Source organism: Rhagoletis pomonella, unplaced genomic scaffold, assembly GCF_013731165.1.
Source record: "Rhagoletis pomonella isolate Grant_MI unplaced genomic scaffold, Rhpom_1.0 Rhpom_scaffold_00001, whole genome shotgun sequence".
Lineage (NCBI taxonomy): Eukaryota > Metazoa > Arthropoda > Insecta > Diptera > Tephritidae > Rhagoletis > Rhagoletis pomonella.
In genome coordinates, this window is record NW_023458555.1 from 19775018 (window position 1) to 19800972 (window position 25955).

The 25955-nt window shown below is 35.1% G+C and overlaps 2 protein-coding genes across 2 annotated transcripts in view; one reads left to right on the plus strand and one right to left on the minus strand.

Annotated features, from left to right (window-relative positions):
• Positions 1-25955, minus strand: part of LOC118738900 — a 171795-nt gene that overhangs the window by 73380 nt on the left and 72460 nt on the right. The gene's annotated exons all lie outside the window — the stretch shown is intronic.
• LOC118739060 (protein ANTAGONIST OF LIKE HETEROCHROMATIN PROTEIN 1-like) lies at positions 21062-21730 on the plus strand. The gene is made up of 2 exons (XM_036470215.1): positions 21062-21283; positions 21352-21730. The coding sequence occupies exons 1-2, from the start codon at positions 21147-21149 to the stop codon at positions 21728-21730; spliced, it is 516 nt and encodes a 171-aa protein (XP_036326108.1). The 5' UTR covers positions 21062-21146.

Consider the following 25955-nt stretch of genomic DNA (forward strand, 5'->3'; position numbering starts at 1 on the left):
ACTGCAGGCTGCCGTCGCCGTCACAACCACCGCGACTGCTCTCATTGCCACGCTCTTCGCTACGACTGACACGTACCACTGCTAATCTCGCTGACACTAGTAACACTCCCGTCACCGTACAATTACCCGCCGGAAAATCTTCGACTCCGACTACCGACTCTCGCTCTTTACCTTCCGCTCTCCCCTGCACGACAAGTTGCCGGCCTTCTAGATAGCCACGTGTGTGTGTGGGTGTGTTCGACTTAATACACAAATCATTGTGTTTTATTTGGTGGGGGTTAGTGGGACCTTCGCTGGACTCTGGAGCGGCTGAGCATACCTCAGCCTTCGACAAAACCCACCTCATAGAGTACAAAGACTCACAGTTATATGTTGAACCAAATATTGAAAATATACGGCACGCAGCTGTTTTCTACAGTGGATATTTTAAATGTGGTATTTGTTGCCGGAATTCAAGCAATGGAAAAGCTTTATGTTGCATTTCCAGTACCTTTTATTTTTTTAATTCCAAAAACTCCCACTCTTCTTCGCTTTTCTTAAAAAGGGGTTTTTTGGATACTGTAAATTCATCCTCTATTATGTTACATAAAAAAGGGTTTATGAAGTATGCAAACGTACATTTAAATAATTTCAAATCGGCAAATCTTTTTTCAAAATGTGCTTTAAATCATGTGCAATATTTTTTTCTAGTCATGGAAAATTATGAAATATTATTTTTTGAAATCATGAATAAAAAGACGTAGTTTAACTTCAAAACTTAAAATAATTTGCGACAAATCAAAAACATGTTTATTCTCTCCTTGTAGAGAAAAATTCAAGTCTTGCAAATGTTCCATTATATCGGTAAAGAACATTAAGTCAGAAAGCCGATTTTCATTCTCCAATTGCGGGTAATGTCCCGATCTCAATTTGCGGTGTATATAAAAAGAAGAAAATAAAAAAATAACACAATGGAAAAGAATGTCCAACAAAGAAATATGTGTTTTAAAAAGTAAAAAGGGCCAAAATGTTCTAAGAAAAGGAAGGTAAAAAGAGGCGCACTTTGCTAAGCACAGAGCCGCACTTTGCTAAGCAAAGAGCCGCATTTGGCTCAAAGAGCCGCGTTTGCCCACCGTTGGTATAAATCAATGGTCGGCAAAAGTTAAATTGTGACTGGGTTGGTGAGAACAACAGAACTGCTCCGCATGAGCAACGCAGTAGGAAATTACGAGAAGCGAAAAATAATTTTTAACTTATCGGTCTTCAATAAAAACATATAAATACATATATTTAACACATACATATGTACACATATGCGCATCGCTCATTTACTATGAAGGTATCTTAATCCCAAAAGAGCAAAAATCGGGTTAAGTATGCAAGAATGAACATTAGTTCTTATGAAGTGTAAAAATTTCATAGCTGTAACGATTACCAGTAGCTCACTAGAACAAAATCAGTATTATCCTGACTTTCGCCCGAAAAAACATTCACCCGAAAAATGTTCATCCGCGCATAGTAAACTTACGGAGACAAATGATAAAGCTGAATATATATTAATTTTTCCCTTGGGAGTATATGTAAATTCAAAACTTCAAAAACTGGATTTCTGGAGTTTTTAGTTTTTTGAGTTATGAAAATATTGAAGTAAAACTAAAACAAAAAAATTCAAAATTCATTTGGATTCACCCACGTCAAATATTTAAAATTTAAATAAAAAAATTGAAAGTCATGTTCATCAAAATTTTCCATATCATTATGAAATGATTAAAAATGTCTTCTAATCGCATCCCTCTAGCAACCACCCTTTAATTCTTTGGAAAAAAATTAACTTTTTTCATTAAAAAGTCGTTGTATTTCTTCTTCATCAGAATGTTTCCTTATGAAAAGAATCAAAATGTCTTTGAATTGCATATTCTTTATTTCTTAAATGACTTATAACACAAAAGGCACTGCATGTCACCAAAAGCATTTTCAACCATGTAATAATTCTCGCAAAGCATTTTTGCATACAAGAAACAAAGCGCAACGCCCAAACACGATGTTGATTCGTTGCTCTCTAGCCAACGACTAAACGATAGAGCGTAAAGGCTCTGTTATGCATACTTGGCATTGCATGCACTGCTATACCATTTTTACGTAGAAATCAAAAACCAACAGACTTTTACGTATGTAATGCTGTGCGTTGGGTAACCGCTTACACGCGAAGCTCATTTAACAGATTCCTTATGTGACAACTCTCAAGCAATGCCAAGTATGCATAACGGAGCCTTAAGAATACGTGTGAGTTGATCTTCCACAATTGTGGCATGAAGCGCCGACCACTGGTATAAATATTCCTCTAGTTAATCCAACGGACATTATTTTACCATCGCTGCATACTAAAGTGGGTTTAATAAAGCAATTTGTGAAAGCAATTGACAAAAATGGTCCAACATTCAAATATCTTGAAACATTTTTCCCACGAATAACTTACGCGAAATTGAAAGGAGGTAAAATAGGGCTGCCAGACATCCTGTTTTTCCAGGATTTGTCCTGATTTAAACAAATTGTCCTGGTGTCCTGGTCCACACTAAAATGGTCCTGGCTTTAAATGAAGGTCAATGAAGACACCCATCTAATTTTTAGCAGATTTTTGCTTTGAAAAAAAAAGGTTAAGCTTTCTGTCATTAGTAGTCAAAAATCGATAATGAGACATTTTTTCTAACATGTTGAACCATATCTGGTGAGTTTGCCTTTCTTCTGTTTAGTTTATTTGGTTAAAACATATTTTTTTATTTTCAGGCAAATGCGAAAAAAGTGCAAGTTCCTTAACAGGTACACGGCTGAGGGGTCACACATACTTCGCAGTAGATAATTTCAAGAGTTGAAATCTCTTCAAAAAGGCCTTTCTGAAAGCCATTCCTTTCTCCTTCCTTTTTGGTACAGAGTGGCACAAATTGAAGGGCTTCTGCTTTCGCTACTCAAAGAAGAGCTTCCAACAAGGCTTTTGTAGGACGTACTTCTGTAGGCCTTTTGAAGAAGTTCTTTTAAAGCAGTTTTAGTTCATAAAAATCATACTTCTATTTAAATATTTAAGGTTCAGATCAAATATGTTTTATTGAGACTTAAAATGCTTATTGAATCCTATTTGTAATGCTAAATAATATAAACATGTACTTAAGTAAATTGTAAATAGGAAACCCCTTTCTAGGAAGTATACAGGAAAGCACTTTTCAGCCCATATTGAGTAAATATTTTCGAATGGCTTCACTTCAGACAGCCAACCTAAATTATCTTTAGGTAATGCATATACATACAAAATGACAAAAATGATCATGAAGCGGAAATTTGCTAATGGTGGGAAGGCAAGGATTCAATACCATTTTTCCAAGTTACGTCACTGTCAAGAGAAATTTGTTCTTTTATGATAAAAAAAAATCAGAAGTTAAGAGTTTCATCATCATCAATCCTTCAGCTCTATGGAGTGTGCCACAAACCTACATTGCTTGTAATATCAGAAAATACGTCAATATAATGGGACGCCAGAATCAAATAAACTGTATTTATAGAGAAAAAGTGTCCTGGTCGATGGGTTCAGCCCTAAGGTACAAGGATATTTTTACATGATTTGAAACGAAATTAAATTATATTTTTAATAGATATTTTTGTTGGTCCACAAATACGGGAACTGATTAGGGACGGAAATTTTATACAACAACGACGCCTTTGGAAAAAAATGCATGGAAAGGTTTATTTTCTGTGTGTGAAAATTTTCTTGGAAACAAAAAGAGTGCACATTATGATGACATAGTAAGTGACATGCTGCCTGCATACTAGGAATGTTAATCCCGGGATCCCGGCCATTTTAAGGTCCCAAAAGTTCCGGAATTCTTAGCAAATAATCCCAGTATTCCCGCGATTTGTAATTTGCACTGATGGCAATAATAGAAACTCATTTTCTTGATCAGTATCGGCTATATTTCTTTTTTTTTTAATAATTAATATTTTTTTATAAATGTCTAGCACATAATACATATAACGCCGCGCGAGAGTAAATTTCAAACACAAATATCAATATGAAACCATTGGGCAAATATAGTAAAATTGCGTTTTTAGTTTTTCACTCTGACGTCAGTAATTCAAAAATTATTTAAAAAATTAATAGAAATGTGCTTAGAGAAGAAGTGTGGGTATCAAATTAAAGAGGAAATCCTGTAGAATTTAAAAATATTCAAGTTTTTGGTGCAGAAGGACTGGTAGGTATTGAAAATGTTCTCATTTTCGTTATTGGTGTTTCCGACAGGGTAGGAGTGTGATGTAATGTGGAGACAAACCGGTTTCGGCGTTGTGCCATCTTCAGTGTCATTTTTCGTTCTGAATAGCTTCTGTTAGTCTGTCACTATTTATTGCCGTGTTAAATCGTCGTTGGTTCATAGTTAGGTACGTCTCAGCGGATTATATTCTTTCGTTCAACCAGTAGTTTCAGTTCTGTGTGTACATCCTGAGGTAGAAATTAGCTGCTCACCTCTTTTTTGATTAATTGTTGCATGGATTCGCAGGTAGGTAAAAATCAGTTATTTTCTTCCTTTTTGTTTCTGTAGCTTGGACCTGCATTTCATTGTTTATGGTATTTGCAGGGTTTCTGTTTTGTTTTGCGTATAGTAGCCTGAGTGGTTCGAATAATATATCAGATGCGGTGTTTATTTGCTCATTTATTATTTTTCCGACGAACGTCTTTTGTTTGTATATATCCATATTCTCTAATACGTTTAGGCGTTGTCATTTGTGCTGTACATGTAGAACTTTGGCTGTCTTTCCTATTTTCATTGGCGTACAATGGTTTTCTGCCATATGGTTTGCGAAGTTCGATTCCGGGGTGGTAGAAGGTTTTAGCATTTTTTTGTTGTAGTCCCTTATATGTTCACGATATCTTGTTTTTATCTTGCGCCCTGTTTGTCCTATGTAGTATTGAAAATGTCCTTTTAAAATTGTATCCTTGAAATTTCGCAATATGTATTTGTTTTTGAAAAAATTATCGCGGTGTTATATGTATTAGTAAACAAAAAAAGAAATATAGCCAATACTGGTCTATTATTGCCATCAGTGTAAATAACAAATACCGAAAATCCCGGGATTCTTGGTAAATAGTTCGGGACCTTAAAAAGGCTACTGTGAAGGGTGGTAATCATCATAAACTAAACGTAACCTACCTGACTGAAATACTTGAATCCTAATGTGATGTAGTTACACAGTTTCCTTTCAATATAAATATTTGTTTGGTTTATTAATTAAATATGCATACTTGTATGAAAAGTAGTAGTTTTATTCTGTATAATTTTTCCAGTGAAAAAAGATTTTGGTAACTTTTCTTAAGAGATTTTGGTAAAAAAAAATATATTGGCGGGTGGAAACCATGCCCTAGGTATTAAATGACCTATAAATCTTATATATCTACATATCTTCTTTTTTTAAACTCTGGTTTTTATAGATCGTCCCGACCGACAATTAAATTATAAACATCCGAGTTTATTTCTGTCATGAAAACGCCTCTCATAAAAGCTATTCGCCGCAGCGATGAAATTGATGGTACAATTGTACTTTTTTGGTACATTTTGAATCTCAAAAGTACATTGGTACTACATCGACATTTTTGATACAATTTTGTCAAAATACGGCACTACGCCAAATTCCACTTTTTTCCACTTCATACAAGACGTGGTGTTTATTAAAAACGAAAGACTTGCTAAAATCAATAAACAGTTGCTGTAATAATATAAACCGTAGAAAAGACTAAATATTTGTTGTATGTTGTTGTTGTTGTCTGTTTTGTAAAGTTTTTGTGTTACTTGCACTTAATAAACATACGTGAATGTTTTTGTTGCTTGCCTTGATATATCCATTTGTATTGGAAGCTTAGAGTAGAAATTCCCAAAATGCTTTTCATTCGTTCATAATTGTATTCTTAGGGGTTTGATGGCCATTTTAAACTACCCTGCAGAAAATGGGACTAGTTTGTAGCTAACTATTAACTAACTAGCAGTCGACTATTTACTATCACCTTATTCTAGAATCCGAATTTTCGTAATTCGTAATTCGTAGCGTAGCGAAAAATCCATATGCTGCAACCCTTGCGGAAACATGTGCAGCATTGCCAGCTATCAGTTGTTTTTCGAAGATAGCTGAATGAAGGAAAACATAAAATTGGTTAATTTTACATATTTTGAGGAAAATTATGGATTATGATGTATTTGCGATTATAGCAGCAGAGTAAGCGAGCGCTATGGCAATGGATTCACAAAGGTATGCGGAGCTGTCGGGCATAGTAACCATGGGCGCATCTATGTCAGCTTCTGGTTGAATTGTTGCACCACAGGCCAGAACTCCTCCTATACCTGAAGCTCTGGTTCTCAATCAAATTAATGCAATAACAGCTTCTTCCAAGCCATTGAAAACATGCACTTTGTTAGGTCCACCACCGGTTGCGCTTGCTTCTGCCTTCGGCCGCGCTTAGGGATTATAACTCTTACTAAGTAGAATTCTCTTTTCTGTGTTGTGGGGAAGAGGGGTTTCCGCATGTCAAAGGTATACAACATTTCTTGTGCATATCACTCCGGCTACGCCGTCCACAGTATTTTTGCGCAGAACCCACATCGAAATTTGCAAAAAAGTGCATAGTGCAAACCGAGTTTATTAATAAGCTAGTGGTAGGAAATTTTAAACATTTATCGTAAATAAAATATGAATCCTTTGATTACACGTGTATGTTAAAGTTTGGACACAATAACCGTTAATGCGTTTGGACACAACAACCGAAAATCGTTGTACATTAACTAAACCGGACCCAAGCTTCTCGATAAGGGGCGACAAATATTCTTTTTTGTTCGTTTATATAAAGCAGTGGATAAAAATATACGTATATGCGAAAGGCAAATTTATCTGTTTAAATGAACACCACCAATACTTCTTGCAAACACACATCGATTTACATCTCGTTCGTTTTTAGGCAGGCCATTGTTACGAACTTCGAAAGTACGAAAATACGATTCGGATTGCAGCATACTATTTCTACGAATCGTAGTAAAATCCGAATATAGAAGAGTTACAGAATAAGGGTGTATGTATTAACTATTTGCGTTGGCCGTAACTAATTTCTTTTGAAGGGTGATGGCCGAAATATATTGAGAACTGGTTTCCTCTGCATTAGATGTCAACTAACTTATAGCTTAATAGTTTTGGACATAAACTATCAATAAAATAAAAAGATTTTTTTTTTAACTTTTTTATATTTTATTCGCTTTCATATTTGCTTATTTGTTTACATGTTCTCTTTTAGGTGGTCTCATATTTGAATTCGATCAGACATAACATCAAAATGGTAATATAAAATTTCGACCTTTATTTTATTTGTCCTGAATACGAAAAAGAATCTGCGAAGTGCAGAAAAAAAGTGTATTGAAAGTAATTTTTGTATGAGAATATTTAAATAGAAACTTGTAAAGAAAACAAACTTCCGATAACGTCTGCATGTCTCTTGCACAACCTTACAACTAACTTAAAGTTAGTTTTGCCATAGCTAATTAAAATTTAGTTATTTATTTATTTAGAGGTTGGTTATTTTAATCAATTGGTAATTTTTTTCTGCAGGGTAGTTATTCATGGCCGTCGATGATATTCAGCCTTACTGCATGCTTACCTTTCACGCAATGACCAGTTAGAACTCCCACCGATCCACCAGTGAAAAGTGTAACTTGCTTAGTCTCACGAGGTCCCTGGGCCGCCCTCGGTCTACACGTGACCAGAAGGACTTAGCCGACCTGCATTCCAAGGTCTTTTCCCAGCGCACCCTGAGCTGGCTAAACACCTATCTGTCCAGAAGTGGGCCGCATGAGGCTAGGTGAGTACCCAGACCTTGAGAAATTTCTCAAGTGTTCCCTGCATTGTAGAGCAAACAATCCGAAGCCTCCTGTATTGCGGCTACCTCTGCTTGGAAAACGCTATACTGATCCGGAGGCCTGATGGAGATTTTTTTTTTTACATTTTGAATGAAAACAAAAATTTCATCAGCTGTTCGGATAGCTTGAAGGTTTCTGCAACCTTTCTGTTCGCATACTATACTGGAAATTTTTCTCTTGCGAGAGAATTGTATTCATCATTTCACAGGAATTTTGTTGCTGAGCATGTTTCACTGGAGAATCTCCAGTGGAGATTTTAAACGAACGTACATATAGAGAAATTTACCTAATTTAAAAACAAATATGTTGGTACTTTTTCGGCTGATTTGGTACATTTTTGTTTGCCATTTGGTACAAAATTAAAAAACGCACTTATCATCCCTGATTTGCCGTACGGAAGCAGCGTAAAATTGTAGTTCGTTCCATTTGTATAGCAACATCACGAGCAGACTACAAATTGGCTGTGCCAAACACTTACCAAAAATGAAGGCGCCAATCAGTATTATTATTATTTGATTCGGTTGATATGTTATGTTCTATTTTCTGGTCGCCATCTGTTGTCACATATTCAATTTGGTGGTTAAAGTGGGTGCTTCGTTTTTTTGTTGCTTTAGTTTTTCCATGTTTCGCTCAAAAGCAGAACTTTTATTTATTTATTTATTTATTTATTTATTTATTTATTTCTTCAATAGTAATCTAGCTCAATAAAGTTGCTTACAGACTACATGGAGATAAAATATATCATACAATAAATCTAGCTTCATTTAACAATAGTTTGAAAGCGGGCTTAGACATAGAAAAATCTATGGCTAAAGAATTTGAGAGAACATTGAATTCTTTCAAAGCTCTAAAGATTGGAGCATTAGAAGCATAGAGAGTACGGACACGTTCAGTATAAAAATTATCTGAATTACGAAGGGTTCTGTTAGGAATATGGAAGCAAATGCATTCGAGTAAATACGGTGAATCAATCACGCCATTAATTATGTCAAAGACAAAGGTGAGCGAGAGAATTGTTCTCCTGCATTGAAGATATTTCAAATTTATTAGCGCACATCTAGCTCTATATGGCGGAATTGGCTCGTCGAAATTCAATGATCGGAGCGCAAATCGTAAAAACGTTTTTTGAACCCGCTCGAGCCTATTAATGTGGGACTCATAATAAGGTCTCCAAATAAAGCAAGCATATTCCAGCTTGGAACGTACAAGCGACGTGAACAACAGCTTTAACGTGTAGGGATCCCTGAAATCAGAGCTAAAACGGCGAATAAAAGCAAGCACTGAGTACGATTTGGCAATGGTGTAATTTAAGTGACTATGAAATAAAAATTTCGAGTCAAAGACTACACCTAAGTCAGTTAACTCATTACGAGTGGATAGTCGAGTACCATCAATATAGTATGAAGTAGGGGTTATACAATGAAGTTTGGAGAATGATAGGTGGAAACATTTGTTTTGTTAAGCTGTAAGCCGTTGGTACGACACCAAGCTGAGACATTATCCAAGTCAAACTGAATCTTGACGGAATCAGAGGAGTTTGCAATGGTGGAGAAGATCTTCAAATCATCAGCATATAAAAGAAATTTGGAGTGCATAAAACTTGACGATATGTCATTGATAAAAATGACAAAAAGCAAAGGGCCTAAAATGCTACTTTGCGGAACTCCAGATGAAGCAATAAATGAGTTGGATAGCGCGTTGTCAACAACGACTACACATTTGCGATGATGCAGGTAGGATTTTAACCAACATAAAAATGTTGAGTGAAAACCTAAACTTGCTAATTTAGAAATCAAAAGTGAATGATCTACTCTATCGAAAGCTTTTGTGAAGTCGGCATATATAGTATCGACTTGAAGACGGTTGCTAAAAGCCGACATGCAATACTCAGAAAAAGTTGCTAAGTTAGTTACAGTGGATCTGCCGGACATAAAACCGTGCTGGTTATTAGAGATGAAATGCTTAACTGTAAAATATAACTACTGCTTTACTATATATTCAAATAGCTTTGATACAGTTGATAACTTGGCAATGGGCCTGTAGTTGTCAACATCGTTTTTGTTACCACTTTTAAAAAGAGGGCTGATGAAGGTTTCCTTCCAGGCATCGATAGACTCGCCACACTCAAGTGATTTATTGAAAATTATTAGAAGTGGAACCGCAAAAGCCAAACAGTTTTTAAGAAGTAAAGACGACAGGCCGTCAACATCAGTCTGCCCCTGAATCAACGGGTGTACGTCTGTTTGATCAAATCTCCTTTATTTCTGACCATGACCTTATTTTTTCAAAGTTTGATTTTAAATTAACAAATGTAGTGGATGCAACGACGAAATTCTCTTATCGGTATTATAAGTCAATTGATGATGACGCTTTGTTCACAGAACTAAGTAGCTTCCATTGGAACCATTGTTGGCATCTGGCAACTGCTGGCGAGAAACTTGACTTTTTGCAGAATAATATTTTATACTTTTTTAATAAATATGTGCCTCTTCGCCAATTCACTTCCCGATCCTGTGCTTGTCCGTGGTTTAGTCAAGAAGTGAAGTCGGCTATTAAAAAACGCAACATTTTGTACGGTGTATGGAGAAGAAAGCCATCCGATGAAACCTGGAATGATTATAGAAGTGCTCGCAACAAGGCGTCTTTTTCGGTCCGCCAAGCAAAGATAAGATGCTTTGGCTCAAAGCTAAATTCATGCTTGCCTCCCAAGCAGCTGTGGTCAAATTTGAAATGGTTGGGTGTGCGCTCGGGCTCGGAGGCTCCATGCCAACTTGATGCCGCTTTGCTAAATGAGTTCTTTGTATCCAAAAACTGTCCATCGAATATTGGTGCATTGGTTCCAAGGAGCGTACCTGTTAAGTCTTACTCGGCAGAAAAATTTAAATTCAATTCAGTCTTTGAGGACGATGTAGCTAAGTGCGTTCTTCGGATAAAATCAAATGCCGTGGGTGCAGATGAGCTCCCTATTAAATTCATTAAGATTATTTTAACATATATATTGAGTAGTTTTACGCACACAATTAATAACTGCCTTATATCTTCATCTTTCCCTGCCGCATGGAAAGTAGCCACTGTTACACCTATAGCTAAAAAACCAGGTGCCTCTTCCCCGTGACATTTTAGGACCAGAAGCATTTTACCGGGACTTTCCAAAGTATTAGAAAGTCTTATAGCTCAACAGGTTATGGATTTTATTGAGAAGAATAAGCTGCTGAGTCAACTTCAATCTGGTTTCAGGCCCCATCATAGTTGTTCAACGGCAATTGTAAAAGTGTTGGATGATATTCGTCACCCTTATACTAGGTTCACATATAAGTAGGTTATCCTCATTTTCGAGCTTAACACCCTAATCTGTAATTATAACAAGAGATTAGCCATATAAAATACGTCCCTGGTTAATCTGTAATTATAAAATAATCTCAGATTTAACCGATAACTTTTCGGTGTCCATCCTAGTTTTATCGATTGTTTTTGCGAGAGAGGAGAAATGCCAAATGTAAAAGTAAACAAAAATGAACGCTAGCAAGTAAAAGAGGTTTGTAAAGGTATTTTTAATAAAATGTTATGTTAAAATATATTTATATTGCTTATTATAGCAGAAAAACGTGATCACGATGGCACAGAGAAGAAACATTACTTTTCCTTGAGATGTGAGAATAACAAGCACACCAAATTTGACGGCTAATAATCTGAGATTTGCCTGTGTAAACGGGGTGATTAAAAACGAGCCTTGATTGAGATAATATTGATATGTAAACATAGTTTTACTTTGCTTTGCCTACTCGATTTCTCCAAAGACTTTGATTCCGTTAATCACACATTGTTGTGTAATAAGTTAGCTAACTATTTTGGTTTCAGTGAAAACGCAGTAAGGCTGCTTAAAGATTACTTAAGTAATAGATTCCAAAAAGTTAAAAAAGTTGGTTCAGAGTTTAATAGTTCCACTTATTACGTATTCTGAGGTAGTTTATAGCAAACAAGATTCTCACTCAAATCACAAGTTGGACGTAGCTTTTAATTTTTCCACTAGATGCGTATATGGTCTGAAGAAGTTTGACTATCTTTCTTTGCTGAGAAACTCGATACTTGGCTGCGAGGTACAAAATTTCTTAAATGCCAGGAACTGCATCTTTATCTTTAAGCTAATTACTCATGCGAAACCGGAATACCTATATGAAAAACTGATATTTTCTAAATGCTCTCGCTCTTTAACCCAAATTTTGCCCAAGTTCAACTACATATGCTCTTCCCGACTGTATTTCGTTAACGCTGTTAGACTTTGGAACTCCCTTCCTCAGTCGCTAAGCAAGTCATTGTCTAGAGGCAGCTACAAGAAACTTATACTTCAGTATTTCTCTAATTAAAATTTCTTGAAAACGTGGTTATTGACTATTGCAAGCTAAATTATGTTTATTCATGTTTACGTTTTTTCTCTTTTTCTAATTAATGTTTTAAATTATTAAATATTTCATCTGTGTATTTTTAATTGTTAATGTATTTAATTTCTTATATATAAATCGTTGTACAAGAAAAGATTATATTTTAATGTACTAATTAACATTAGTTGACATAGAATATCCGAAATGCATGTATAGTTTATCGGCACGCACTTTTTGATTTACACTTTATACAATTCTTGATTTTCACCGAGTCTAACTTTTTACTCCTTCCGCATTCGCATATTATTCATCTGAACTAAAAGTATGGCAAACCAACTGCTGCAAAGATGCTAACAACTTGTTTACGAACAACTTGCGTTAAATGGTTGGACGCTTTGACTGCCTGCTTGGCACCAAAATTTGCACACCGCCAATTAAAGATCGATTGAACTAAATTGCCTTAAGTGTCATGTAGTGCGGGCAGTCAGATAATTGAAAGAGTATCGAAAAACATATTGTATAGATACCCGGCAGCAAAATTAAGAGACAGTATGGCAAAGCGCTAGTTTCGCCCCATATATTTTAGAACTGACTCTAAACTAGTGTAAAACGGCTGCAGAGTGGAACAGTTGAAACTTGCGGTGTGCTAGCATGTGAAAGCTGAGAAGTAAATGCGCAAATTCCCACTTCCCGGACAATACGAAAGTAGCTCCGCGAGAAGACTCCCGATTCTAAGATCGTTGGTCCCCTGCAGCAAAACTTAGAGACAGTCGGGTAAAGCGCCAGTTCCGCCCTACAAATTTCAGAACTGTGTCTGAACTATTGCAAAAGGGATACAGAGCTGGATGGTTGAAACTCATGTGGTGCTAGTTGCGGTGCCATCAATGTTACTCATCCTGGTCATGTGAAAGCTGACAAAAGATGCACAAATATACCATACTATATTTTTTCGATTATCTTAGACCCCAAAAACTAATAGCAAACTGTTTTCGTTTATTTAATATGTAATTCCCTAGTTTATGAAGCAACAGCTAAAATATTTCCGAAACAGTCGTTATTGGTAACAATAATGTCATTTTTATATGTACACTAGCAGAGCACCCGACGTCGTTCGGGGTAAACAAATTAAAATATAAAACAGTAATACAAATAAGTATTCAGTTCAGCATAAATTAGAGTAGAAAAGTAGGGCATCCTTATGAGCCATAGTTTTAGCTTTATCGTACTTCAACTAATAACATATTGATCATCAGTTTCTGTACTAAAAATATTGTTCCATTATTAATATAAGGTGGATTAAAGGAACGATAGGATTTTTGAATTAAAATTAGTCTACTATGGTACATTCCGTTTAGTTTCCTATTCGCCTAGCTGTTGTAGGGCCGGTTACTCAATGTCTGCTCTGAGGTTAAACATCGTTGTCGACCTCTTCGACTCCATGCATACAACAGGGAGTTGGTAACGTCGATAACTATGTTTAACCGGAGATTAGTGTTAACCAAACTTTGAGTAACCGACCTTTAGTATAGCTGCATTTTTCCTGTAGATAGGGTATAAAAATTAGTACTTTAATACTCGATACCTTATTTGGTGATTTTACTCGATACTTTCCAAAGTACTCGTAGTATCGAATACTTTTTAAAAACACACTTTTTAAATTATGTCTTCCATTGGCAACCCAATTTTCTTTGCTTATATGGATTACTATCATTCAATTTTGTCCATCACTTAAAATTGTATTGCTGATTGCTGATGCGGAAGTTGAAAGGCGGAGATTTAGGGACATCTTTGATCTTTTTCAGATGAGTGAAGAGTCATATGGAATTCATCTTGAACTGTATTACTCATCGCTTAAAGTCAGTGAAATTATAAACGTTGTTTGAGCACTCCACAACATTACAACATTTGCATTTACTACAGAGTGGAAGATTTGAATGCAAATGAATCCCGTTTTGAAAGCCGTCAGGAGGAGGGGAAGAACAAAGCGTATCTTTCCATAGATAATCGAATTCGAGACAATATACGCACCTCTTTTTAAAAAGTTAGTAAAAACATTTTATGTATGTATGTATCTATGTGCATACATCTATTAATTTTATATAAAAAGAATAAATTGTATTCAGTGCATTTCACAGTCTTATTTATAGATAATGTAAACAAAAACGCCTGGACTTCCACTTTGAAAACGTCGCGCAATATCCCTTTTGGTTGCCATTATTTGAGACAATTTTTCGTATTGCCCGCATGGGCGTAGCCAGGTAGGGGCAGGGGGGCGCTCGAGCCCCCCCCTAACTTTCAAATTTTCCTTATATATATATATAAAAAAGTACCATGAATAGGGTCGAGCCCCCCCCCCCCCCCCCCTAAATTTCATTCTGGCTACGCCGATGATTGCCCGTATTACCGCTCGCGAAAACACAGAAATCGAGAAAATTCATTTATGATGACTTTTACAATCGTGCACAGTATATTTCACTTAAATTTTTTATAAAATGTTATTTAAACCCACGAAAATAACAATTGAAACGTTCTCCGTCAACAAATTTGCAACTTAGAATAACGGAACTACGATCGAAATGTAGAATAGGTATAATCGTAAATTTCGAAGATTGATCGAAAGGAAACGGAACGCAGAATACCAAAGTTGCCAAACGGAGAAAATTTCGATTCGAGTCGAAATGCAGAATAGCGCTGATAGATATACGATTGAAGAACAAACTAATTTTAGTAACCCAAAATACGTATTTCAATGAATCCCATACTGAGCAGAATCGATACTTTTTCCCTGATACTTTTAGAGTATCGATACCATGAGCTCGATGCCAGAATGAGTACTCAGTATCGATACCAAAGTCTGAAATTTCGAACCCTACCTGTAGAATGCTTATTTCAGAAAAAGATTTATTCATTATACATACACATGTTTCGTTTAAAAGCATCGCGGGATCAATAAAATTTTTTAATCTTTCCATTTCAAGATGGTCTAAAAACTGTAAGGTTTAAAAAAAAACATAGTTTTAAATATCCGAGTTGTCTAATAGTTGAATACATATTTATCCCCCTTTTACAAACACATTTATATATACTTTATTCTAAAAACCTCCCATACATATGTCTCCATACCAAATTTCAGGTTGATGTGACTTATAGTTCCCAATTTATGGCTGGTTAAATATTCCATGCTTATGGGATGTGACACGTCCCCTTTTATAAACCCATTAACATATATCTTACTATAAACACCTACCAAAAATATGTCTGCATAAGAAATTTCAATTTCATGTGAGTTATGATTTTAAAGTTATACTTAGCTGATAAAAACTTCTACGCCTATGGGATTTGCGACGCCTCCTTTTAAAAACTCACTTATATATATCTCTTTATAAGCATGGTAGGCGCCTGCATACCAAATTTCAAGCTCGTGGGGCTTATGGTTCTGAAGTTATAGCTAATAAAAAATTCCACGCCTATGGGATCTGCCACGCCCCCTTTTTTAAACTCATTCATATACACCTTACTATAAGCACCTACCGTAGCTGTGCCTGCATACCAAATTTCAAGTTCACGGGGCTTATGGTTCCGAAGTTATAGCTGATAACTATTCCACGCCTATGGGATGTGCCACGCCCTCTTTTACAAACTCGTTTATATATATGTTATTATGAGCGCCCACCATAGATATGTCTGCATCCCAAATTAAAAGTTCATGTGACTTATGATTTCGAAGTTATACCTGATAAAATATTCCACGCCTACGGGATGTGCCATTCATATACACCTTACTATAAGCAACTACCGTAGCTGTGCTTGCATACCAAATTTCAAGTACGTGGGGCTTGTGGTTCCGAAGTTATAGCTGATAAAAAATTTCACGCCTATGGGAGGTGCCACGCCCCCTTGTCGAATCCCGATTTTTTTTCTCCCTAATATAGGCCCAGGTATAATGGCAATACTCTGTCCGAATTCCATTCGATTCTGTCCGTCCGTTAAGGCTGCAACCTGGCACATACATACATACTTCCACAAATATATAGTAGATATCTATCCTTTTCTTAGCGTAAAATAATTTTTGAAAATATCCCTACCCCAGCGCCTCCTATCGTGTAATTTTTTAGTCCAAATATTCCTTTTGAATTGGCTAACTTATGTTCAAATATGAGCCAAATCGGCAAGTAAATGCAATTTTTAGGAATATCCTGACCCCAGTGCCACCTAGCGGGCAAATTTTTGGTAGAAATATTTATTTTCATGGTACTGATATACGTTCCAAATACGAACCAAATCGGTCAAGACTTTTATTAGTTTGGTGACATTTAATGTACAGAAAACTCTATGAAATTATGAAATCGTGACGTCTCGGCATTCTTCATTTTTCGGCGACAACAACAAAAAAATTCAAATTTTTTAAATCATATTTTTCGTTTAGGTTTCAGAAACCATTTAAACTTATTGCAAACTTGATAGAACTCTAAAAACTGTCTTCAAATTTCAAACTTTTTAATTAGAGTTTTTTTATAAATATTTCGAGTATTCAATTTTTAAACCCATAAAATTTTAGTGTAGTAAATTGTAACCTTGCACGTGAAACGAAAATAATTAAACAGGAGAATACATTCAAGAGCGCACATAAAAAGCGTTATAAAAATCAACGCGATCAATTATACTAAAATTTAGTGGGCCATAGAACTGCAAACTTATAAACTCTGATTTCAAATATTGAACTTTATATAACAATTTCTAGCACAGTTAGAAACGTGAATTTAAATGATTATGTTATAATATGAGCCATCCTTAAAAAAAAACTATGAAAAATAATTAACATGAAAACCATTGTGAATATTCAAAGTTTTATATATGAGGCAATTCACGCCAAATGTCCCAAGCGCGCTGAGCTACTTTTCGACTGGCTGGGAATTTGACAGAAAACGGGAAAAATAATTTGAAAACTATTGTTTCTATAGATTTTTGTATGGGCTATCCGATGGTACTATGCGTTTTCCAAAGTTTTCCCATTTTCATGGTGAAAATTGTGAACGAAAATTTATTTGTAATTTATCTCAATTATGGTAATTTTTAATATTGTCTCAATCGAAAGATCAAGTCTTTTTACATAGAAATCATTAATAAATAAAGGTATTTATAAGACAACCTAAATGTTGGTGTTGATGTTGGGTATCAAGCGAAAGTATTTGAGAAAAAGAAAACTTAACAGGGGATTTATTAGATCAACAGAAGCCAAATCTAAATTTTTTATAATATTGTTCTGTCTTTCTGAATGTGTGAGGGCGCATCAATATAGAATCCATTTTTTTTTTTGTTTTAGTTTATCGTTGATCATTATTCCTAGGTATTTGAATGTATTAACTTTTTCCAATGCGTCGCTGTTTATATTCAGAGTTAGAAACGGACTGTTCTCAAAATTTCGCCTTGATATAACCACAAAACTTAATTTTATTGACATTCAATTAAGTGTATTCAAGCATAAACAATCCCATTTTTTGGAACTTCTGTGTGGAAGGTTTTTCGCTAAAAAAAATTAAAGCTTTTTGTTGTTGCTGCCAAAAAATTAGGAAATCTGAGACTTCTCGCTTTACAATTTCATACAGTTCTCTGTACAATGTATTTCATTAAACTACTAAACGGCTGCACCGATTTGGTTCATATTTGGAACATATGCCAGCACCTTGAAAATAAATATTCCGATCAAAAATTTACTCGGTATGTAGCTCGGCATATTCCTGAAATTTTTATACAGACTAACGCATAAAAAACCAATATATCTCTAAAACCAATTACGCTGGGGTACTGAAACTTAGCATTGATGCATATATTGCAAATGCATTGGAGTAGGGGGCTGGCACCTTCCATACAAACTGAACATCTCATATAGCTTACCTTTGGAACCGCTTACGCTAACGTCCTGAAATTTGACACAGCTACATACATATGTTATCAATACCGTACTTATGGCGAAAAGTGGTAAGTAATGGAAAAGGGGGCACCCCATTCTTCTCATTTCACTTATCTCTGGAAATGCGCACGTAAACTTTCTGAAATTTGGTACAGCTACATATGTTATCAATACCGTACTTATTGCGAAAAGTGGTAATTATTGGAAAGGCTGGATCGATATACGTTTACGTAAACGCGCAAGTATCATTCGATTGGGAACCATTTTCTCCTAAATTTCTAAATCCCATTAAAATATTGTAACTTTGTTTTTAATTTTTAGTAAAAGGTAAAATTTATGTGAAAATTTTGAAGAATTTTTTAAAATTTTTCACAAAGAATGGAGCTTTGATTTTGCGAGTTGCGCTATAGACTGTCCTATCTACATACCTATTTGCATAAAATGATAGCCATTTTCGTTGTTCGGACTATGGTCCTATTACATGCTACTAGAAAACTCGATAGGTGGTGCTGGAGTGGAGTTATTTACAAAAATCGTATTTATTAACCGATTTCGTTCAAATTTTAAATGTGAGCTTTAAATGAGTGCCGCTGGAGTCGAGGTTGAAATTCATAACACGAATTCATTTTATGGTAAGCAATGGTTTTGCAGAAAATGGACCCAATGGATGGCGCTGTAGTCGAAATGTATAGAAACCCCGTGTGGTTGGTCTGCTTTGGCCCTATGTTTAAGTTACACGAATTTAGTTTTCAGGTGTCTAAATTAAGGATGGGGTTACGTGTGTCTGACGCCCTCATGCACGATCATGCGATCTTGCATCTACCTAGAAATCAGTTCATAAATATTGCCACGAATTGTAAAAGTGGCGAAATAACAAGGAAAGATCACCGTAGGTATATCAATTGCTTTATTTCAAAGATATTCAAGAGATCACACGACTCATTTTGCCAATGTACAGGAAAACCCTACATCTTGTGTGACAGCGACGATTCTTGGCCCTCCGATAACAGAAAGCGCAATTCTGTGCTCTTGTAGTTGCAAGATCATGGAAAAAGATTACGTATGCTTGGCAGAGATCTCACAGGTGGAAATAAGATCATCGGTAAAGCTCATGACACTGTAAGGGATTGGTATTCCATATGGTATCACAGCGTTACTATTATTGGCCTGTGTGTGAGGAGGATACTGCGCCTTAGTGGGCACGAACTTTCCATCAACAAATTTAGATTTAAAATAAAATTGTATAAGGCCTTTCAAATTTACGTAAGTATTTTCAAAATCACACATTTCTTTAGTGAAAACTTGATTTTCCACTGATAAAACACTAAGAAGATTTTATTTCTTATTTTATCTGATTTATATATTTAATTTTATTAATAATTTGTTATTATTATTACATCTCATAGGTAGAGTAAGACGCAGGGTCTTTTCGTTGTACGCATATTAATATATAAATTTCAAAAGATTTAACTTAATCCTACAAGTACTAAAATAAGTATAAAATACACAGATTATAGGGTAAGAAAGTAAAATAACAAGTTTGTTGATGGGGTAATAGAATAGTAAACCTAGATGAGCATAGATGAGGGGAATAGAGGGAGGATATCACACATATAGGTTTGTAACTGCCATTTTGAAGCAACCAATCGATGTTATGCATTTAATTGAAATTGGTAGTGAGTTCCAAATTCTTATAACACTAACAAAAAACAATCCTGACGTTAAAGTTTTGTACTTTGGGACAACAATATTGTGTGTACGAGATGATTTCACAAAAACCAATTTCCGGAAAAGATAACCAGGTTGACGGTTTCTAATTAATTTGAATAGATATACCAAATTGCGGACCTTGAGGTAATTATCAAGGGTGAACCCAAGAATATTTTTAGTATAAAATGATATGTGGTCAAACTTCTTTTTAGAATAAATGAACCGAGCAGAGTTGCCGTTTTAGCCCTTTGGTGGCTAGACTTAGCTACCACATACTTTTTTTGGCCACATAAATTTAAAATTGTCCCTAGCCCTTTTTTTAGCCCTTTCGAGAATTTATTCATACTTGGCATGAAAAAGGAGTATATGCTCAATTTGATCTAATTTTTTTCTTTTATGTAAAAGATGCATTTTTAAACTAAGAAAGACTGATATATGTATTGTATTGTATGTTCCTTACGTTTTTATACATACATACTGTAAAAGTGTTAGGGCTGTTAGCTTATCTATTAACGATTTAACTATAGTTTAAAATAGATAAGTTTACGGCGATTAATATGCTTAATTTGTTAAATGGCCCATTAAGTCGGTTGGCCGTGTATGTTCTTGTGGTGTGATTGTACCAGCTGCTGGTGCGACTTCAGAAACTATTTGAAAATTTTTCGATTGTACCAGCAGGCTGGTGTCGTGAGTGGTGAAATTAGCTCAATTTTCTGAGTAAAAAGTATTGTGGCGCAAATTTCTTGCACTATATGAGTCAAAGCCGTGTTTGTGGAAGATTAAGTTCACGATAATGCATGTGGCACCCTGCAATATTCCTTTTCTCAAATGTAACCTTGTAAAGCGTAAGTTAGCCAAGACTTAGACTTAACTTAGTTTTCTTAGAAACGTAGAGATTCTTACTCAGCACGTCATCGCACTTTTGACATTTTCTTCTTCGTTTTGATTTGCGCGTTTTCTTTTGACATTTCGTTTTGTGTCGCTCAAGTTGTTTGAAATTTCATTCCGTTATTTAAATTCTGTGAAAACGCTATTTTGTGTGAATAATTTTAAAACTAAAAAATGACAGAAAAATTAAGATTGTGCAAAATGTTTTTGGATTTAATAAAAATGTACAAAGCATGTAAAATGCGTCGACGTCAACAGAGAATTAGGCGGTGGGGTATCCATCCAATAAACCGGAATTGGTTAAAGAAGGGGTACCACCGTCAAGTGTTCAAAAGAATAAAGGACATGACGGAGGAGCAATTGTTCCAACACACAAGGATGACTCGTTCGGTATACAACTTGTTGCTTACTTTGGTGGCTGATGTTTTGCGCAAACCAAGACAACGTATTGGTGTCGAAGAGCGTGTTTCGTTGACCCTTTTGTAAGATAATTTAAGGTTTTTTTCAATATGTTTGTAAATTAATGCATAATTATTTTTTCATTTTAAAGGCACTTGGGACATGCGGCACCAATCCAAACTCTAGCCTGGAGCTATAAGCTGGGTAGGACAACAGTGCGTAACATCATTCTGGAAACTTGCGACGTGTTTTGGCGATTGCTTTCACCTATCAATGTAGCGGAACCCACCGAAGAGCAGTATAAAGATATTGCCAACGATTTTCAAACAATGTGGAACATGCCAAATTGTGTAGGTGCAATTGATGGGAAACACATCGCCTTACAATGCCCTAGGAAGTCCGGTTCGATGTTCTTCAACTACAAGAAATTTCATAGTATAGTCTTAATGGCCGCTTGTGACGCGAAATATACTTTCACGGCCGTTAGTATAGGAAGCTATGGTAGCCAAAGTGATGCAGGCAAGTTATAATAAAATAATTGTCGGCAATCCGAACTTTAATGTTTGCATTTATTTTTTTATTTCACAGGGATATTCCAGGTTTCGGAATTTGGGCAATCGCTTATTTCGAATACTTTGCCATTACCGCCTGATAGACCGCTGCGCAGTGGAGCTGAATCCTTTCCTCACTTTTTTGTAGGAGACAATGCGTTTCCTTTGAGGCGAAATATAATGAGGCCATATTCAGGTACCAATTTAAATAGAAGCAAACAAATATTTAACTACAGGTTTTCGCGGGCACGCCGAGTAGTCGAGAATAGTTTTGGAATTTTGAGCGCTCGATGGCGCATTATTCGCCGAACAATGGACTACAGTCCAGATAATTGCGAAAGTATTGTGTTGAGGTGCATTGCTTTGCATAATTTTGTAATGCTAAATGACCAAGAACGTTGGTATTGTCCTAATAATTATGTTGACCGTGAAGGATCAGATAATGTGCTTCACTATGGTGATTGGCGACAGGACCTAAATAGAAGAAATTTAAGTTCAATGACGACTCACGTAAGCAGAGGACCGGCGGAAGCCTTTCAGTTAAGAGATGAACTAGCGAATTTTTTCCTTAATGAGGGGGCTGTCTCCTTTCAGGATGATAGAATTAATAACATGTAATTTTTGTATTACAGTGGCACAACGATGTTCTCGGACAAAGAATATTCAACAGTGCGGGAAACTACTTATGCATCTTTCAAATAATTTCCCTTTCACCGATTATATATAAAAGTATAGCTGATACTCCAAAAAAATTCCAAAAATCATTGTTCCAAACTTTGTGCAAAATTTAAACAAATTCGGCAAATTTTTTCCTAAAATTTTCCACGTTTTCATAAATTTTTTTTGGAAAAAAATCTAGTAGATATGAAATTAAAAAAAAAAATTATTGAAAAGGGGAAAATTTTAAGAAAATAGTTGCAGAATTTGTTTAGATTTTGCACAAAGTTTGGAACCATGATTTTTGGAGTTTTTTTGCGGTATCAGCTATACTTTTATATATAATCGGTGAAAGGGAAATTATTTAAAAGATGCATAAGCAGTTTCCCGCACTGTTGAATATTCTTTGTACGAGAACATCGTTGTGCCACTGTATATTTCGATATACGTATGTACATACACTGCAATAAAACAGAAAATGTAATTGTTATACAAATTTACAAGCGTTTTAATTCAAATATTCGTTTCAATAAATACATTTCAGCTCGTATGAAATTAAAATAATATTCCAAAACCATGAAAAAAATATAGGAAGGTAGAACCGCTGAGGAATTTTTCAAATTCTTGACGTTTGCAAGCAATTTAATTTTAAAAGTTTACACACAAACTCACACACACATTCTCATTTCCAATCTCAAACAACAAAAACAATGAACAATTTCTTTTTTTTACTCTCAATTTTATTTTTTTTTTTAAATGCTGGCAAACTTAGAAAAAAAATCATGGCCGACGAATTGAGAGAACGGTTTTATCTTACTAGGTTTTCATCATGTTCCAAAACAAACGAAATAAAAAATTAGGTAAATAAATAATTTTTCATTAAATATATAGCTCATTATCTAACAAAAACCATTACATCCAAATTTCAAACTTTGTAAAAATTAGAAAAGCTCACCGAATTTTCATGGAAATTTCAAAGTTTTTATTCACGATTTATAGAGGATTCCCATTTAATTTTAGTATAATATAAACCATGTTAGAAGTTGCTACAGAATACCGTTGATTTTTAATAATTTGTTTGTTGACAGTTTCACGTATTTCCTTTCATACAAAGTATGTTCAAAAATTTTTATATATGTAGAAGAAAATGCACAACAGCTTCAGGAAAAAAACCTTCTCAAATGAACGACATTTTTTAGTTACTTCGAAGTTGTACTTTATCATACTAGAATTTACTGCGCTACAAATCTGCATATCATAAACTTTTTTAGAAATTGTTATTAAAATGTTTGCTATTTTGAATAAACTTAATTTAATTTTTCTAATTTTTACACAAAGTTTGAAAGTGAAATTTATATGGTTTTGGTTAGATAATGAGCTTTACTTTTCTCTATGAATTGTCTATGAAAAACACTGCGACTGTTGTAAAAATACCACTGTACAAAGGTGACTCACTGTAAATAAATTAATTGAATATTAAAAATTTAAATTTTAAATTGATTATAAGATTAACTTTCTGCCTCTTCTTCGCGCTGTAACGCCATCACGACCGCTGTCACTCGCTCCATTGCTAGACTTTGTTTTACAGAACTCATTTTGGCAATTGTAGCCTCAATCATTTTAGTAAACGAGTGCACCGCCTCATTACCACTGCTCTCCTTCTCCTCTATGGCTTTACAAGCCTTTTTAAAATGCTCCGCTGATTCCAGAAACACCGCATCTAGATCAACTTCGCTTGCAGCTGTAATATTTCCTGTGCGCTTGCGAGATGTCTGTGCGATGATGAGGGCGCTTGCGAGCAGTGTTGCCAGAACTTTTAGGACGAACCGGCTAAATTGGCAAATAAAACCGGCTAAAGACGGCTAAAATGTTTCAACTAAATTTCACATGTTTTATTTAAATAAATCACGAGTAAAAAGACTATTTCTTGGAGAGAAGTTACAAATTCGAGCCGGAAAAAATTTTGCCAGCAAGAATTTGCAATTAGGAAAAACATATGATTAATTTGATATAATTAATTTAGATAATTCCAATGATTTGAAGGTACTCGGCAAAAAAACTGTATTCTTAATCGGAATGCAATCTCAACCAGAGTCGATATAGTAAACCCGACAAAGAAATCGAATCGTATGTTGAAGAAAGTCAGACTGACAAGATATATACACGTAGATCCTGTTTTTTGCCCCTCTGAAAGAATTTTAAAAATTCTATACAAATTTCTTTTGTTTGAAATGCAACCATGGACACTAGCTGGCAGAAAAACTTGCAAATTTGCGTTCGTACAAAAAATTGCAAGTTTCTCTACATGAGAAAAAATTTGGGAGCATTTTTTTTTACTAACTGATATTTTGAGTGATAATTCTCCCTGGATTTTCGACGAACAAACCCAGCAAAAAACACGATTACCACAGAAACGAAAGTGGAAACGAGTTAGGCGATGGGAATCGCTTACCCTTTCGCTTCAAGAAGGCCTTATTTTAACATGGGCATGTCATTGGAGGTAAGCCCTTACCCGCAGCATTACCTTCAAACGAAGGGAGAACGCATGGATAAACAGAATCCAGAGAAGCGAAAAAAGAATGCCTTACAGAGAAACTAATGTAGAATGCCTAGATAAGTACATACTTATTTATATTAAATTGAAATCAGAAAATGTCTTAAAAGGTTAAAATTAATTAAAATTTGTATAAATCAGCGTAAATATGTATGTATTTAGGTATTTAGATTTTCTTTAAAATCGGTATGTACATACATGCATATTTAATTAAGCTTAAAATTGTACTTCCTCACTCTTGTACGTCACTTCATTGACTGACTTCAACTTCGCTGCAAATTGAACAAAGCAAAACATGATTTTTATGCAAGACAAATTTCCACAGAAAGTAACGCTAGAAAAAGAATTTTTGGATATTCATTCCATTTTTCAGCTGACTACGATGCAGCATTCTACTTTGCGTTCCCCGAAATGAAGCAAAGAAGCAAAACAAATAAAATATTGTAGGACATTCTACTTTGCATTCCCCGAAATGAAGCAAAGAAGCGAAACGAAAAAAATATTGTAGGACATTCTACTTTGCATTACCTGAAATGACGCAAAGAAGCGAAACAAATAAAATATTGTAGGACATTCTACTTTACATTCCCGGAAATTAAGCAAAGAAACGAATTAAAAAATAAAAATTATAGGACATTCTACTTTGCATACCCCGAAATGAAACGAAGAAGCGAGATAAATAAAATATTGTAGCACATTCTACTTTGCATTACTGGCAATGCCTAAAAGAAGCGAAAAAATTCGAAGGCATTATAACGCTATGCCTTCTAGAACACGTTACCACTAAAAGCGATTACCGATTTTTTGCTGGGAACCTATTGTCTTCCCTACAAGGCCTTTTCAGACTGACCGATTCTCAATACACTCAAATAGAAACCAATACACATAAAAAACGCTGTAAAAATTTTCCTTCAATTTTAAGCCAGTAAAACAACGACCTTAAGTTAGCATCAACCGAGGCCATATGTTGACAAGGGATGCAAAATCACAGTT